The sequence below is a fragment of the Danio rerio genome, chromosome 12 (genome assembly GCF_052040795.2).
Source record: "Danio rerio strain M-AB ecotype USA chromosome 12, GRCz13ab, whole genome shotgun sequence".
In the NCBI taxonomy this organism is placed as follows: domain Eukaryota; kingdom Metazoa; phylum Chordata; class Actinopteri; order Cypriniformes; family Danionidae; genus Danio; species Danio rerio.
The window spans coordinates 24,559,560-24,577,595 of NC_141032.1; the positions used below are offsets into that span (position 1 = coordinate 24,559,560).

The following is an 18,036-nucleotide window of genomic DNA, read 5'->3' on the forward strand; positions in this document are numbered from 1 at the left end:
AAAAAAAAACACATGATAGTGGCACTTCTGTGGTAGAACCGTTTACTAATGTGCCCTTTAAGATATACGCACCCCAAAAGATGCCCACTGTGAGCATCATGGTTACTACTGCCATTCCTCTCGCTCTTTTTTTTGTGGCATGCATTACTTCTGCAAAAGAACGAAATGCCTTGTTATCATTCAGTCTTCTTTATCTGTAACACCATCTCTCTGATCATCTCTGCCTACTGCCCAGGGGCTGAAACAGGATATGTTCACGTACAACCAATGACATTAGGCATGTAGGAAAGAACAAGAGGAGGGAGAGAGGATGACAAAAAAAACTCTCGATTAACTACTGATTGCTGGGTCTTAAAATATGCCCTGCTATACTACTGAATCAAATGCAATTCTTTTGTTTTCCCAGCCCAAGGACTTGTAGTTCCCTACTACCACATTCCCTATAATAATGGTTTCATTTAAGGAACATATTGCTACTTGCTACATAAAGGCTATGGTAATTTGCTTTACAGTTAAAAGGATGCAATCGATAAATCAGCATAGATCGCTAAGGGCGGTTTCAATAATGTTTTTTTTTTTTTGCAGAAATATACATGCAAAGTCATCGGAAACTCAGCTAGATGAGTGCATGACAGCTGATGAAATGCATGACACACACTGGGCTGTTGTGCACCCGACCAGTTAAATTTGCACTTACAAAACTACTAATGATTATACTAAGTCTAGAGATTATGACGATTATTTTTAACATATTCTTTTTGATAAAGCTCCTCGTATATGACTGTGAAGGCTCCATTTCAACACTTCCCCGATGATAGGTTTGCATAGAGGAAGGAGAACCAGGAGGAACATAGCTAAGCAAAAAGCAACCCCTTCTTGAGAGAAAAGCAACCATTTTTCGAGGTTAAAAAAACAAACATTAGGATCTTTCGCTTAACCTGAAAATATACTTTGTTTTTCACTTAGCCGGACATTCAGCTTTTCAAAGTATATCCTATTTGATTACATGCGCCAATAAGAAAAGATCAATCCATGTCAGGTGTATTTCTCTCCATACGTTATGAGTAACAAAAATGTCTTTGTACAAATTCAAATGAGCATTGTGCTAATCTATGAATCCACTTATTGACCTTATTCTCCAATGCGGAAGACCTTTTTGGCAATTGTTTTTAGAACTTCTGATTCATTTCCCTGTAGTTCAAAGGTGTCCACACTCAGTCCTGGAGGGCCAGTGTCCTGCAAAGTTTAGTTCCAACCCAAATCAGACACACCTGGACTAGCTATTTAAGCTCTTACTAGGCTTCTAGAAACATACTTGCATCGCTTTGGCCGTAATAAATGGACAACCTCATCACATTTATAAAATTTGAGTAGAAACCTTCCTAAAAGTTAACATATTGCAGACTAACTTTCTATTTATTTATTTATTAATGGTTGTAGCTCATGTGATGATGTTAAGTGGTTCAGTACAGCCAATATTGAAGTGAAATACAGCTGCGTACATTCTCCAGACACTTTTGTCTTTTATAGATCAGAACTTTTGCGTGGGAAGTGGCTTGCACACGTTTTTACCACCATTTTGTGGGTATGCCATGTTTATAAATGTGAGTTTATACATTTTTACAGTTACTTTTGGTGTACAAATGTGTTTGTGGAGCTTCATTATGATTACAGTTGAACCACTGAAAACCACTTTTTGGTTCCTTTTCTAGATTTTGAATGTCTAGAGATGCGTTAAAAGAATCAGCCGGATTTAATCTAAAATATTTTAATTTGTGTTCTAAAGGAGGAAAAGGGTTTAAGAGAATTGAATCAACTTGAGAGTAATTAATAAATTCAAATTTTTTTAGTGATCTAACCTTTTGTGTAAGCAAATCCTGTTAAACAAAGAACGAATGAAGATTATATGAATATGAAAGGACATAAAATAGTTACAAATTGGCATGTAAGTGTTTTGCTGTGCGATAAATGGAAGAAGGACTGGCTTCACAAAGCTGCAACAGACTAGCGGAGGTTTCCATGTGACATGTTCTGACAGTCCCGTACGCTTCCCATTAATTACGTTTAACCACGCAGCACTAGTTCACATCCACCCCGATCCCTGAGGAGCCCTCTCTCACATCTCCACTCACTTTTCCACTTCTCCTTCCGCTATATCCAAAGTTTTGTACAAAGCCTTTAAAAGTTCATAATTCCCTTTTTATTTTATAATCTGAAAATGTTATGTTTTTATAAATATTATTTATTACACAATGTATATATCTGTATGACTGAACTAAGATTATATATTTGAAGAACAAAACCGTCTCATGACTTTGATTTTTAATGGAACTCGACTGTTGATGTATTATGCAATGTGGGAAACACTTTTCACAACAGATTTCTTTTCTCCACGGTGGCATGAAACTTAAAATACTGTGTGACATTGGCACGCAGCTAAATAAAGGGTTTAGCCTACCTGATGACAATCATCTGAGCTGCATGTCTGCATCTACTCTGTCATTCCAGCAATGACATCATCCGGTAGGTTCGCAGGCAGACCTCATACAGTAGCTCTACTAAATAACAGAGTAAAACATGACACAATACGCAATGGATGATTTTGCTCATTAAAATAGATTAAAAATCTGAACATATATATATATATATATATATATATATATATATATATATATATATATATATATATATGTTGCTAACTTATGTACTTACACTATCCCAAATGTTTTAAAGAAGGGTAAAATCTAGAGAAATATGCTATTTAAATGGACTTTTTGTGTAAGCATGCTGATGACATCAGATACCCTTTTTTGTTTAGTTTGATTTTATAGAAAATCAAAAAAACGCAATTCACCTGTGCCACATGTCTTTGGACTGTGGGGGAAACCGGAGCACCCAGAGGAACGCGATCACGGGACGAACATGCAAACTCCACACAGAAATGCCAACTTACTCAGCAGAGGCTTGGACAAGCGACATTCTTGCTTTGAGCCGACAGCACTACCTACGACACCACTGCTTCACCTTAAATTCATTCATTCATTCATTTTCTTTTCGGCTTAGTCCCTTTATTAATCCAGGGTCACCACAGCGGAATGAACCACCAACTTATCCAGCACGTTTTTACGCAGCGGATGCGCTTCCAGCCGCAACCCATCTCTGAAACCCACGCGAACACAGGGAGAACATGCAAACTCCACATAGAAACGTCAACTGACCCAGCTGAGGCTCGAACCAGCGACCTTCTTGCTGTGAGGCGACAGCACTACATACTGTGCCACCCTTAATAAATTATCTAAACTAAAAAAATATGACTTTCTCCATAAAAAAAAAAAAATATATATATATATATATATATATATATATATATATATATATATATATATATATATATATATATATATATATATTTGAGCATATATATATATATATATATATATATATATTTGAGCATATATATATATATATATATATATATATATATATATATATATATATATATATATATATATATATATATATATATATATATATATATATATATATATATATAAATAAAACACTTTTATATTTAAAAAAAGAACTCAAATTTCATAGGAGGCCTAATTAAATTTAGTTTTTTAACTAGAACTATTTTACTAGTGTAAAAGTGTAAACGGATTGTGAGCTTATCCACTTTTATCCACTCTGAGAGGTAATCAAAAATGCATTCAAGTAGACAAGACGTCTACTTGTGATCTAATCTAATGGCTCCCAACCTTAGGGTCACGACCTCCATGAGGGGTAGTCAAAGATTTATGAGGGGTCACTCTAGTTTGAAGTATAAAATAAACAGATAACATCCCAATTTCTTCCAGAAATTCTGGCTTTCATTTTCACTGATGCTGTCTGCAGTTTTTAGCTAGACAGAGTTTAAATGCATCTACAGCAAAAGTTTTAAATATGTATACATATTGTACATTGTAATACCTTTTGGACCAATGAATACCAAGGTAAATCTCAGTAGATAATGTTTATTAGCCAAGGAAATCACAAACCAACCTTATTTATAATCTCACCCCAATTTTTATAACATTATTTTATTCTTGTCTGCTAGATTTTTTTTGAGGGGTGAGGAGATTGTGAATGTTAAAATAAGAATAAGTTTGGAAACCACTGATCTAATCAACCAAACTGCACCATATTAGCAGATGTAAACTGCAGCTCTCTTGCCTATAACCATGAAAGTACTTAAACCTGTTCTAATTACCCTTAACCCAGGGACAGTTCCAAAGCCTATTTACGGTGCCTATAGTAACCCTGTCTTTCATTCCTAAAACCATGAGCTATTCAACTATCTAAAATATATTTTGTGTAAAATAAATAAATAAATTCGAACACCTATGCAATCTTAATTTTATTAAATGATCGCAACTTGCAGGGTTAGTCGTTTGAACTTTTTAATTTCTGACTCACAAACAATCAAATAAAAGTACTGAAATGTAATTCACTGATTAATTTAGTAAGTCATTATAAGTGAGTTTTTAACTGATCACTAACTGAAAACAAGATTAAAAAAATATCAAGAAATGTAAATTTATATATTATACATTTACAATTATATATTAGAGTTTTGCATATAGGCATGGGCCGGTATAAGTTTTTGACGGAATGATATCCTTGGTTAAAAATATCCTGGTATCACAGTATCTCAGTATTGTGATTACTGCTTTTAAAATAAGTTCTTTTTAAATGTCTGGGTAACAAAACTTTGAGCCTCATTTAACAAAATACTGAATAATTTCAGGGCGACGCAGTGGCCCAGTGGGTAGCACGTTCGTCTCACAGCAAGAAGGTCGCTGGTTCGATCCTTGGCTCAGTTGGCGTTTCTGTGTGGAGTTTGCATGTTCTCCCTGCCTTCGCGTAGGTTTCCTCTGGGTACTCTGGTTTCTCAGAGATGGGTTGTGGCTGGAAGGGCATCTGCTACGTAAAAACTTGCTGGATAAGTTGGCGGTTCATTTCGCTGTGGCAACCCCAGATTATTAAAGGGACTAAGCCGACAAGAAAATGAATGAATGAATAATTTCATATTTACATATATATTATATTTAAAAATACAACATGTCAGGCTAAACAAGTAAAATAAATCACTGACTTCAAAAATACAAACTTTCAAAAACAGATTTTTTTTAACAACACGTTTAAAAAAAACGTTCATATATCTCGAAATAACAGAAAATTTTTGCGTTTTAAAAAACATTGACTTTTCCAAACCACAGTAAACCTTTAAAACCGGTTATCATCCTGTGTCTATTTACATATCAATTATATTACACTTTTTTTTAAATGAAAAGATTTAAAAATAAAATTGAATTGCAGCTAATTAGATTTGGTCAGAAAACATGAAATCCTAGAACTGCCCCTTGTCTTAATCTACTAATACTCTTAAGAGTTAGGTAACATGTAGTTAAAAATATACATATATATTCAACATATCAAAACATCTAAAAGGGCATAATCAAAATAAATTGTCAAAACATAGTTCTCAATCTGCACCACTGTCTGTGTGATGGTAGCTAACTAAAACATTTTATGTACAGATCAACGTTTTGGAAAAGCATCAAATTATCAGAAGCAAAAACACCAGTCATTAACTGCAATCTTAAAACCGCATTTAATTGCGCAATGATTTAAGACAATATTTAAACTTCAATTATTGCATTCATTAATTTCTTGCCACAAAAACATAATTTATAGCATGTTACACACCAAACGTATTACAGTAAGGAAATCTACTCCAAGTACTAAATTTTGACGTGCAAACAAACATCCAAAACAAACACAAAACTCTGCATTTTGATTTAAAGAGCAAGACATTTGAGTGTGGTTCAATTGCAATTACTTTCATGGTTTGACAGTAAAAGTTATAATGAGCTCATAATGTTCTGAGGGGAGAAAAAATGCCTTTAAGAGACATGACAATGAATTCAAGAGTAGTGTGAACTATCTTGGTACATGGAGAGGCAAGTCAATGGTCACTTTTTTTAACAATAGTTAAGGTCATAATGTTACCCATTAAACTGAGACGACAGGCTGTTCATCTAAGACCTTTCCTATGTTCCTGACATGGAATGTCCTGAGTGGGATAAGGAGGACAGATAGTTCCCTTTCTTAAAAAAAATATATAAAACTAATAAACAAACTGCAACAATACACTGGCATGCAAAGGCACAGGAGTGAGCGTTTCAGAATTGTTTTTGGCAGGCACTAACTGTTTCTAAGATAATAAGTCCATCTATGACAACTTGAAAAACAAGACGAAAAAAGTGGTCAGAGAATTTAGGCATTTCTAAATGTACTCTGCCCAGTAAAGACAGATTTAGGGATTTAGGAGTAAGGCAACAACAACAGGAATGCTTTGTCAGTAATTTCCATATAATAAACCTTATTATATGTGCATAACATTTCATATATATATATATATATATATATATATATATATATATATATATATATATATATATAAAAAGTCCTAATGGGTCTTCATATACATATATAAACAATTCAATCTGATGTCATTACACATCTGAGGCACTGTACAAATATAAGAGCTTGTGCACAAGTACTAGAGAATTGAAGAGCTAGTGTTGAACAGGGGCACTGTGGTGTAGATGCCGTGTATACATGCAGTACTCCATACTTCAGGAAAGTGAAGGATAACGAGAGATTCTGTGTGGACGTTTGCTCTTTCTTTCTCTCTCTCAAGTGCACCCAGTGTTTTCCTGACTCCTTGAACTGCTTCTGAAAAATACATTATAAGAATACAAACAGGAAACCTTATAAAATATAATTTATGAATGAAAACTAAGATAACATTAAAAGTGTCATGGAGTGCATTTATTTAATACATTACATTTTATCAACATAGGTATGTGGCTAAAAATTGTGGGAAATACATATACAGTTAAAGTCAGAACTATTAGCACCCTCCTTCTTTTTTCCCCAATTTCCCCAAACGGAGAGAAGAGTTTTTTCAAAACATTTCCAAACATTATAGTTTTAATAACTGATTTCTAATAACTGATTTAATTTATCTTTGTCATGATGACCATAAATAATATTTTACTAGATATTTTTAAGGCACTTCTATACAACTTAAAGTGACATGTGAAGGCTTAACTAGGTTTATTAGGGTAACTAGGCAGGTTAGGGTAATAAGGCAAGTTATTGTGTAATGATGGTTTGTTCTGTAGACTATAAAAAATATAGCTTACAGGGGCTAAAAATTTTGACCTTAAAATGGTATTAAAAAAATTTAATTCTAGTCAAAATAAAACAAAATAAGACTTTCTCCAGAAGAAAATATAGTCTCATTGTGAAAATTTCTTTCCTCTGTTAAGCATGGGGGAATATTTAAAAAGGAAAAAAAAAAATCAAAATGGGGCTAATAATTCTGACTTCAACTGTACATAAACAGTAGTTAAGTGCAAACATTTTCAAGGAATGGTTTTATTTGCTCAGGTATCAATTAAAAAATAAATTAAAAAAAAAACTCCATTTTGACCATATTTGGCATGGTCATGAATATTAACAAGCTCAGCTCTGATTGTCCGAAGCTTGTGTCTGTGCATGCACTCTCTCACACACACACACACCTAGTGTGATGTACTCTTAAAAAAATGTGCAAAATAAATCTACTCCAGTCAAAAATGATTTTTTAACAAACTGAGTATATGTCAACTGAAGTGGTAAAGAGGTTTATTTTAGCAAGAAGGAGTGAATGAGCCATCTATAAGCCCCTCAAATTTCATAATATACACATGTCTCTTAGGGGTTGCCCTGTACACATTTATAATCCATATATCATGAATTTCATGTTCTGACACACTGTGAACAGATGGCTGGCTGAGAACTTCTCCTTAAATTCAAATACACACTGTACATGAAGCGTTGTGTCTTATTAAGTTCTAAATATTGTGGACACACACCAGCACCGCCATTTCCCATCAGTCCTTTTGCTTTGCAACATACTTATAACAATGTATAGATGTTACACGGCAGGCTTTATTATGCCTCTCATGTTTTTAAAATAGTCCCACATGCTTTTTTATAATTTTTTTCTTTCTTTTTCCCCCTTAAATATGAGTAACATATGTTTTACTTAATATTAATATTTATTTGTATTTTATTGTAATATTTTGTAATATATTTTTAAAGAAGCCAAATATATATATATATATATATATATATATATATATATATATATATATATATATATATATATATATATATATATATATATGTGTGTAAAAAAAAAGAAAAAGTGAAAAGCTATTTGAACTGTATGTTTCATACCTAATATGTTCAATAAAAATACTTTTGATTAAAAAAAAGAAAAGCTTAAAAATAATAAGAAAAAGATAACATTGCTCTGATCCCACTACGAAATGTGGCCAGTCAAATGCAGCCTGAGCCGTGTGTATTAATAATCCTGCTTACACTAGCTGTGTTTTGTTCTGATTGGCCTGTTTTTCACCTGTATGCTACATGAGAATTCGGAAACAATGGTGTTTGAGGTTCACATAGTATGTTATTTACATTCTATGCACCATAAAAATCAAAACACATGAAAAAATGTTTTATTTATAAACGTGGGTGGGGTTTTTTCCAATGTGGCTTGCTCCTAGAATCATACTATTTAAGAAATAATTCAAAATATATTAATTTATATTATCTAAATTTATTGTATTGATAAAATTACTTAAAAAGCTACTCAAAGTTTATTTTCCAGCATAATTACTTTTTCTGTCTATACCATCTTCATGTGATAAGTCAAAAATCGTTCTTATGTTAAACTGATTTGGTTGAACAAAGCAGTCAAAGAACAGTATGAACATGTATCTTTTACAACACTCTAAAATAAATATGTATCAAATGTTACAATACACATGCACAATACACAAACACACTGCAGTGCGATTATGTTTTTAGTACTGATAATAGTATAAGAACTACATAATAAGACATTATGCACTGAAGTAGGGACAAACGAATGTGTGAAAAACAACTTTATTTTAATCCTACCAAAATAGCCTTGGTTTGTGAGGCTACTCTTCTGCACCCCAGGTCTAAAAAGCCACATGTTTATCAGGGCCAAGCCTGGAGAACAACATAAACCACACGTTAATGAAAAAAAACAATATGATAAAGCAGGAAAAATCCATTTGAAGCCAACCATAAAATGGACTTACGCTCCTTCTTCCTTCAGCAGTGCCAAAAACTTCTGAACTCTGTATTCCAGGGGCATCTGAAAGAGAAAAAAAGAGAGAAAACAATGATTAAAAAGTGAAAGAGTAACCGAAAAAGAGTGGGTTACACTCCTGTACATTCCTCATCTTCTGGAAAGTTCTGAGACATCGAAGAGACAAAAACCTTGTCAGCATGTAAAGCCTGGAGGGTTCAGAGGGGCCCTGAGTGTGTCTGTGAGGAGATGTGAAGGGGCCGCAGCAAATGGGGAAGTGACAAGACTAGTGATAAATCCAGCAGACTGGTGTACCTGTTCACCCTGGACAGCAAGAGTAACTGATCGACTATAAGCCATATCTGCGCCTCAAACACTCACTTGACAGTTTTGTTTGACAGCCAATCAGAATAACTACTGATTTCCCTGTGCTCTAATGAAATGCCCAAGGAGATAGACAATTAAGATGTTGCTTTTTCTGACTAAACAAAATGGTGATTAAATCATTATGTTAAGAGAAAATTAAAATAAGATGCTTTAAAATTTATGTTTAAATGTATACAAATGTATAATTAAAGAGATTAAATGTGTAAGTAAGCTTTTCTGACAGGTATAATCATAATAATAATGAACTAAAATGGTAGAATTGACCAAAAGGTAAAGATTTATGAATGCAAATCAAAACAATTAAATTATTAAATATTTTGTATCTAATTTTAGTAAAGATGTAATGTAATGTGGTTTTATATAGCGCGTTTATCGTGTATGACCATACAACCTTCACACGACCACCAATGTGCAGCATCCACAGGGCAATGGGGCCAATGCGCTCACCACACACCAGCTACTGGTGGAGTGGAGAGATAGTGATACAGCCAATTCAGTGGATGGGGATGATTGGGAGGCCTTGATGGGTAAGGGCCAATGGAGGGAATTTGGGAAGGACACCAGGATTACACCCTACTCTTTACGAGAAGTGCCATGGGAATTTTAGTAATCCACAGAGAGTGAGGACCTCAGTTTATAGTCTCATCTGAAAGACGGCGCTCACTGACAATATAGTGTCCCCTTCACTTTTACCGGGACATTAGGACTCACACAGACCGCAGGTTGAGCGCTCCCTGCTGACCTCACTTCCAACAGCAACCTATTTTTCCAATGTGGTCTCACATCCAGGTACTGACCAGGCTCAGCCCTGCTTAGCTTTAGTGAGGCTTGGGCTGCAGGATGATACGGCTGTGGTTGTGGCCATATCATCCTTGAAAAATCTATAAATGCAAATCAATAAAATTAAATAAAACTATGTTCAATCTAATTTTAATCTTGAAATTAACTGTTCAGATAATCAATACAATAAAAATCAATACAACTCAAATCAATACATGATAATGTAATGGCATGACAATACAGATGTGAATCAATACAACATAAAACTAAATAAAATGAACAGAAGCTGATTTCTCTGACAGGTCTAACTTAAATGTAAGAAAAGATTAAATGACATGAAATATAAATAATAAAATAAAATTTATTTTAAAAAATTAATTTAATTAAATTAAGTAATTTTATTTGTTTCTATATATTTTATATGGAAATCAGTTGTTGGAAAAAATGCTAAGTTAATTTAAAAACTAATTTTAATTTTCTTATGCTGTAAATAAATGTTTTTAAATTATTGTTAAAATGTTTTTAAAAATAATTAAGCAGATCTGCTTTTTATTTGCTCTTTATTTTTTTGGAGTTTAGCAAATTCAATACAATAAAATCAATAAAACTCAAATCAATAAAATGAAATAAAACTAAATCAAATAAAAAGAAGCTGCTTTCTCTGACAGGTCTAATTTAACTGTAGGTATAGATTAAAAACAGTCCTTAGCATATATGAGTACACCCCCCCCACAAATCTCTCATTTAAATTGATATTTTATAGGATGCTTTACAATATTAAATTGGTGCAAATCTGGAGCTTATCTAACAAAATAACTTACAATAATGGTATAAAAATTACTGCCCAAATTTGAAAAATATTAAATAAAATTTTCAAAAATAGGAAAAATCAAGAGAAACAAAAAATATATAAGATTTTATTGAAATGTTGTAGTTTGTCATTTATTTTGCATGTTTATTTTAAATGTATAATCTTTTCATTTCTAAAGATGCTTGTGACTAAAATATTATTTTAATAAATAGATCTGTTTATTAAATCTGTTTTGTTCAAATGCACCAATATTTATAACCAATATTCACTGGGAAATTAATAAACATTCATTAAAATAGGGTGTACTCATTTATGCTGAGCACTGTAGATGAAATGTAAATAAATTAATTTTAATAAAATAATAAAAAAATAAATCAGATCAAATGTACTGCACTGATTTCCTTATGCTATATATCAAATAAAGCAAAATAAAATCAATAAAAAAATACACATTCCTTCACACCAAAAATACAATATTTTAGGAAATCAAAAAAAACGTTCATTATGGGTCTACTTTCTCTGACAGTGTTTGAACTTTTAATTTTCTTTTATAGATACAATTGTGCTGTAAGGACAGAGAAAGAAAGCTCTGGAGGAGAGAGAAGACACCAAGGAGGAAAATGAACTAAGGTGTATGCAATAACTTTGCTTTTCAATTGCCTCAGGCTGCTGGAGAAGTGGAAATTACAGAAAGGATAGAGGCGAAGGGAGGAAAGTGCAGTGCGTCTGTGTGCAGCAAGTCCCGGCAAACTCAGACTCATTCCACATTACTGCATACCACACCAATTACACAAACACCACTGCAACTCCAATTACAGCAGACAACACTAACAAACAGCGCTCCAGCACACATTCAACTAGACCAGCACTAATCTGCAACTAATGCTCGCAAATAAGGCCAAAAATAAACCCAGGATATTTTCTGAAATGCTGGTTTTCAGCAGAGCCAAAGCTGGCCTAATACAGCACAACAGTGCCATGCCAGTTTTTCAGTAGCTGTATTTTTACCCATTTTTTATTTTTCACAGGGATTTGAGAAATGTCTTCAATAAAGAAGTCTAACCAGTAGGATGAATTACAACATCACAAACATTTAGGGAAGTGTAATCAATTTTTTTATGTTTTTGAGATAAATCTTTTATAGAAATGTAAAGAATCTTGATAAAGCAGCTTTTTTATGGATTTAAACCTATTGTCAGACTTCAGTTAAAAAATTATATATGTGTGTGTGTGTGTGTGTGTGTGTGTGTGTGTGTGTGCGTGCATGCGTGCGTGCGTGCGTGTATGTGTGTGTATATATATATATATATATATATATATATATATATATATATATATATATATATATATATATATATATATATATCAATGAAATGATAAAAAATAAATAATTAAAAAATATATTTTTAAATGCACTGAAGTAAAAAAAAAAAAGTTAATGTATATTAGGCATGGATATGATGGATAAGCTTTTGGAGAATATAATTATACTTGAAATTTTATTGAAGTGCATGTTTTTTACTTATATTAAATTATTTATTCCTGTTTATTCCATCTTTTATAAAAATTTTCATTGTCACGTTTTTTTTAGGGAAGGCACAGTGGCTAGCACTGTCACCTCACAGTGAGAAGGTCGCTGGGTTGAGTCCCTGTGTTTATGTGCTCCGATGTTCCCCAGTCCAAAGACACACAGTGTAGGTGAATTGGGTAAGCAAAATTTGCTGAATGCCAGAGTGTATTGGTGTCTCCCAGTACTGGGTTGTGGTTTGGAAGGGCATCCTCTGCGTAAAACATATGCCGGAATAGTTGGCAGTTCGTTCCGCTGTGGGGATCCCTGATAAATATAAGACTAAGCTGAAGAGAAATTAATGAATAAATTATTTTCAGCATTATTTTATTTATACACTTTTTATTTAAAAAAATAATATTTTTTCAAGAATCACTTGACTAAAATATTTTGTATAAAAAAATATATATTACAAAAAAACCTGTCTTGTTTCAGCAATTTACGAAGAACACGTTTACTAAGTTTTATTTAATGTAACCTTAAAAATAGCTTAAAAATAACAAAAAGGCTTAAATGTTAATTAAAACATAAAGCTAAATATTTATAAAAATTACTCATTAAAATATTTTGTTTGTAAATCAATTTACAATTTTGTATATGGTCTTCAATATAAATTTGCTAGGCGAGGCAGTGGCGCAGTAGGTAGTGCTGTCGCTTCACAGCAAGAAGGTCGCTGGGTTGCTGGTTTGAACCTCGCGTGGGTTTCCTCCGGGTGCTCTGGTTTTCCCAGAGACATGTGGTACAGGTGAGTTGGGTAGGCTAAATTGTCCGTAGTGTATGAGTGTTTGTGTGTGAATGTGTGTTTGAATGTTTCCCAGAGATGGGTTGTGGCTGGAAGGGCATCCGCTACGTAAAAACTTGCTGGATAAGTTAGCGGTTCATTCTGCTGTGGCGACCCCAGATTAATAAAGGAACTAAGCCGACAAGAAAATGAATGAATGAATATAAATTTGCCAAATGAAGCAACATTTTTTTTTCTATTTATGCTTTCCACATCAATATTGATCTATAATGTGACAGCAATGAGCAGCTACCATTATTGCATGATTTCTGAGAACAGTCAGTTGTTTGGCAGCAAAAGTGAAAGGTTTCAATCAGCTCCAGAAACAGGCCACATCCACCAAATGACATGCAGATGAGGACTATGGGCCTCTGTTTACTTGTGTGTGTGTGTGTGTGTCAACAGAGAAGGCACATCTGGAAGGGCCTGTTTTCATTACGATGCCATAAAATGATTACATTTGACAGTGACTCAAACCGCAGATAATTATTGGCAGGAAAGCGGTGACTCAGAGAGGCGTCTAGACAACCTGCTGGGTGAAAAGGTCTTGCTTCGTCTCACCTGCAGTGACATCTCAATCAGCATTTGCAGCTTTTTAATGCCCAGCCACACGCTCTGTCCTTTCACCTGTTTGCCAATATTCGCTCGCTCTTCTTCCTGAAAGCCTCCAAGAAGCTGAAATGCACACAAGAGGAGAGAACATCAGTTACGGTTGCAGAGAGACAATCAAAAACAAAATGACTTAATAATAAAAGTCAAATAATAAAAGTCAGTTGAACACAACAAAACAACTATCTAAACTGGGTAAACTATCCCTTTAAAGAAATAGTGCACCCAAAATGACAATTACTCTATAATTTACTCACTCTCAAGACATCTTTGTGTATACTTTTTTCTGTCAGACGAACACAGTCGGAGTACACTCAAAGAAAAACTCTGCTTGTTCAAAATACTTATTCAAAAATATAATTCTTGAGGCTTTTATGGCAGGGGGGGTTAACTTAATTGTTTTACGTTTAATCCACTTACATTTCTAAAAACAATTAAGCCAACTTCATTGAACTGTGTTGGAACAACATGAAGGAATTGTGTGGAACCCAGGATTTTTACACTGTTATTTTACATTGTAACCTGGCTCTTCCACATTGTTGGATAGTGGCTTTTATTTTCAAGCTCTCAAAAGCTTCAAATAAACCCATATGCGGTCCAGGGGGTTAATGCATGTCTTATGAAGCGGATTGATGTAGTCACACGTACACAACATTTTAAGAGTAATATACTGTATATCGTTATACCGTAATGACAAACTGGCTAGTTTTCTTGTTCATTGATGTATTCTGTGATAAACAAACTGTATGGTAATTGGTTCCTGCAAGACGCTCCTATTCCTGTAGCTTTGAATTAAATTGAATCTTTATTTGACAGATTTTAGGCACATTTTACAAAAATACAAGTATCCATTACATTTTGAAATAAAATTGTCAAGGATAAAAACACAATAAAGCTCTGGGCTTGTTTCCATTGTGGTCCTCGCTGCTAAAAAAAAACAAAACAAAGTATGGCTGCATACAGTTAATGCATAAGACAAACGGTACCTCCACATTTCAAAACAGTAACAAAATTATTCACAAAACAATGACTTACAAAAAAACATCATCATGCACCATGCAAACTAACTATCCTCTTCAAACAACCATCTTTTGAGTCTTTTATTTGCTTTATCATTTTTGGTCATTTGTTCCAGATGATTGCACTTGTTTCTAAAAATATATTTTTCCCCACTACACTTCTAAATTTAAATAAACAAATCGTCACCTTAGAATTATAAGGTTTTATCTGACATTTTTGTCAAAATTAAGTTATTGGCATATTCTTATAACATGACAACTTATTTACATTATGGAATGTTTTTTATAGGTTGTTTACATTTTAAGACTTTTTATTTAAAAACAAAAGGTTTCACACATATTGTTTGCTATGGAATGCAAAATCTTTAAAGCTCAATATTTCAAAATCATTCAGAACGCAGATAGAACCTTATAATACCGAGGTGACGAAATATTAAAATCCCAACCCCTAGTACTATATGAATGTAATTGCCTCACCATTTGAAAGAAGTTCACCAAATAACTAGGAACCACATTATTATTTTTTTAAACACACTCATTTATTAGCAGTTAATATGCTTAATTCTTAAAAAAAAAAAAACTCTGTGCAAATTATGATTTTTTTAAATTATTCATACTAATTTACTTTGTGCCTTTTGCTATTTTTCCTTTATACTTTGTGAGCAGCTACTATACCAAAAAGAAGTAGCATAATCAAAATGGGGTTAAATCAAAGCTCCTGCCAATAATTTTAAAGAATAAACATCCAACAGGTCAGCTCGCCTTGCTAAGAACCTAATTTTCCACATATCTTCATTAAAACCTTTCTTGCCATAGCATCTCCTAATAATTTATTATCAATTAAACATGCCAAGGAGCAGCAAGTGGTGCAGTGGGTAGCATAATCGCTCATCCAAAGACATGTGATATGGTTGAATTGCGTAAGCTAAATTGTCCATAGTGTATGATTGTGAATGAGTGTGTATGGATATTTCCCAGTGATGGGTTGCAGCTGGAAGGGCATCCGCTGCATAAAACATATGCCTCTGTAAGTTGGCGGTTCATTCCGCTGTGGCGACCCCAGATTAATAAAGGGACTTCGCCGAAAAGAAAATTAATGAATTAACATGCCAAATAATCAATGAACGTTTTTTTGACTCAATCATCAAATCATTAATCCTAACCACAAACAGAGTCATCTTTCTTTAATTTCACTTTTAAAGCAAATCAGATAGCTTCTGTTTTACCTATGTGCAAAGAAAGTCTATGTCCAAACACCAGTAGTACAAATTTCTTAACTGTGAACTCAATGTCTTCCAGTGCCGTTTGTCTTGATGAAACACTAAAATTGCGGCATCATCAGCATAGAGATAGTGCTCCACTGAACATGCTACTTTAAAATCATAGATATATAAAAGAAAAAATATTGCTATGGGTCAGGACACACCAAGTGGACACCTGCTAACAACTAGCACCAACGAAACCCAACTGGGTTGTCGTCTCGTGTCCCCCCACCAAACGAACGAAAGCCAACTGAAATGAGAGCCACACTCTGCACCTGCACAAGAAGACATATCTTTCCACTCTGCATGGGGGCAGTAATGCTTTCTCGCTCCATAGAAGTAAAATGAACTTCTGATGCATACAGACAAAACATAAACAAAGCAACATTTAATACCATTATCGTTAATTGTAATTGTTAACATATTGTATCGTTAACACGGTAATTGTCCCTCACCCGGGAGGGATTCACTCCTGCAAATATGTCTGATAATCTAATAATTCATATTGTTTGCAAATATTTGAGAAATGCTCAAAACTACAAGGACCATTTATGTGGGGAATTGTGTACTTTCTACTTCACTACGCCACACTCGCACTTTGATTCATTGCGGAATAAATAATTAAAATGCTCTCTTCAGCTGACAGCCCCAATGACGATTCTGCAAGCTGAATCAGGCCAACAAGATCAGTGGTTAACCCGATAGAGGCGACGCATGGAACATACCAAACCAACTAGCCTGACTGATGGACTGATGAAGGCCAACAGCTGACCATCGGCTGGTGAGTTTATAATTAAAATGTATAAATATTTATGTTAAAAATACATTGTGATCTGCTTCATTGGACATTTGTCACCCTAATAGGTTAGTTTTACAATAGACTGATGTGCTTGTGGAAGCTTTGGAAGTCACTACCATTATACAACATGGAAAATTCAAAACTATTCTGACTGTTCATCTGTCAGAAAAAGGCATAGACACAGAAGATGGCTTGAGGGTGAGTAAATTATGGGGTAATTTTCATTTTTGAGTGAATGTCATTTAAGGATGACCTTCTTTAAAGGATTAGTTGACTTCCATAACAAACATTTCCTGATAGTTTTCTCACCCCCTTGTCATCCAAAATGCTCATTTCTTTCTTTCTTTAGTCCCAAATAATTTAAGGTTTTAAAGGAAAACATTTCAAGAAAAAATATCAAGATAATGCTGGCATCCCAAATACTGTGAAACGAGATTTAGTGGTTACAAAGTATTTACATATTTAAGTCCAGTATCTGGCAAAAAAATCAGGCACGTTTTTATTATAAAATGTATGTTTTGACTGAAGAAACATGAATATTGGTAGACAAAGGGGCGAGAACAATATATGAAAAATTTCATTTTGGAAAGTGATCTAATCCTTTAAAGATCTAATCCTTCCACATGTTCAAAACCTGTAAAAAAAAAAATTCTGTTGTAGATGTAAAACAAATTGTCATGAAAACATATATACAGTGGCAGAAATATAATTTAATTTGAAGGCAATGCTAATAAAAAAAATAGAATTATGTGCCAGAAACAGGAAACCTGCTGTGCGTTTCCGAAAACAATCGTTAGCTAA

At 33.6% G+C, this 18,036-nt stretch overlaps 1 protein-coding gene across 3 annotated transcripts in view; it reads right to left on the reverse strand.

The window, feature by feature from the left end:
- Positions 1–5,634: 5,634 nt before the first annotated feature.
- The window catches only part of nsfb (N-ethylmaleimide-sensitive factor b), a 45,391-nt gene continuing 32,989 nt past the window's right edge, over positions 5,635–18,036 (reverse strand). Inside the window, 4 exon segments of one of the 3 annotated variants that reach the window (NM_001442005.1) lie at positions 5,635–6,777; positions 9,064–9,138; positions 9,231–9,286; positions 14,108–14,221. In NM_001442005.1, coding sequence (NP_001428934.1) covers positions 9,108–9,138; positions 9,231–9,286; positions 14,108–14,221 — 201 coding nt within the window. In that variant the 3' untranslated portion in view covers positions 5,635–6,777; positions 9,064–9,107. 3 annotated transcript variants of the gene reach the window in all.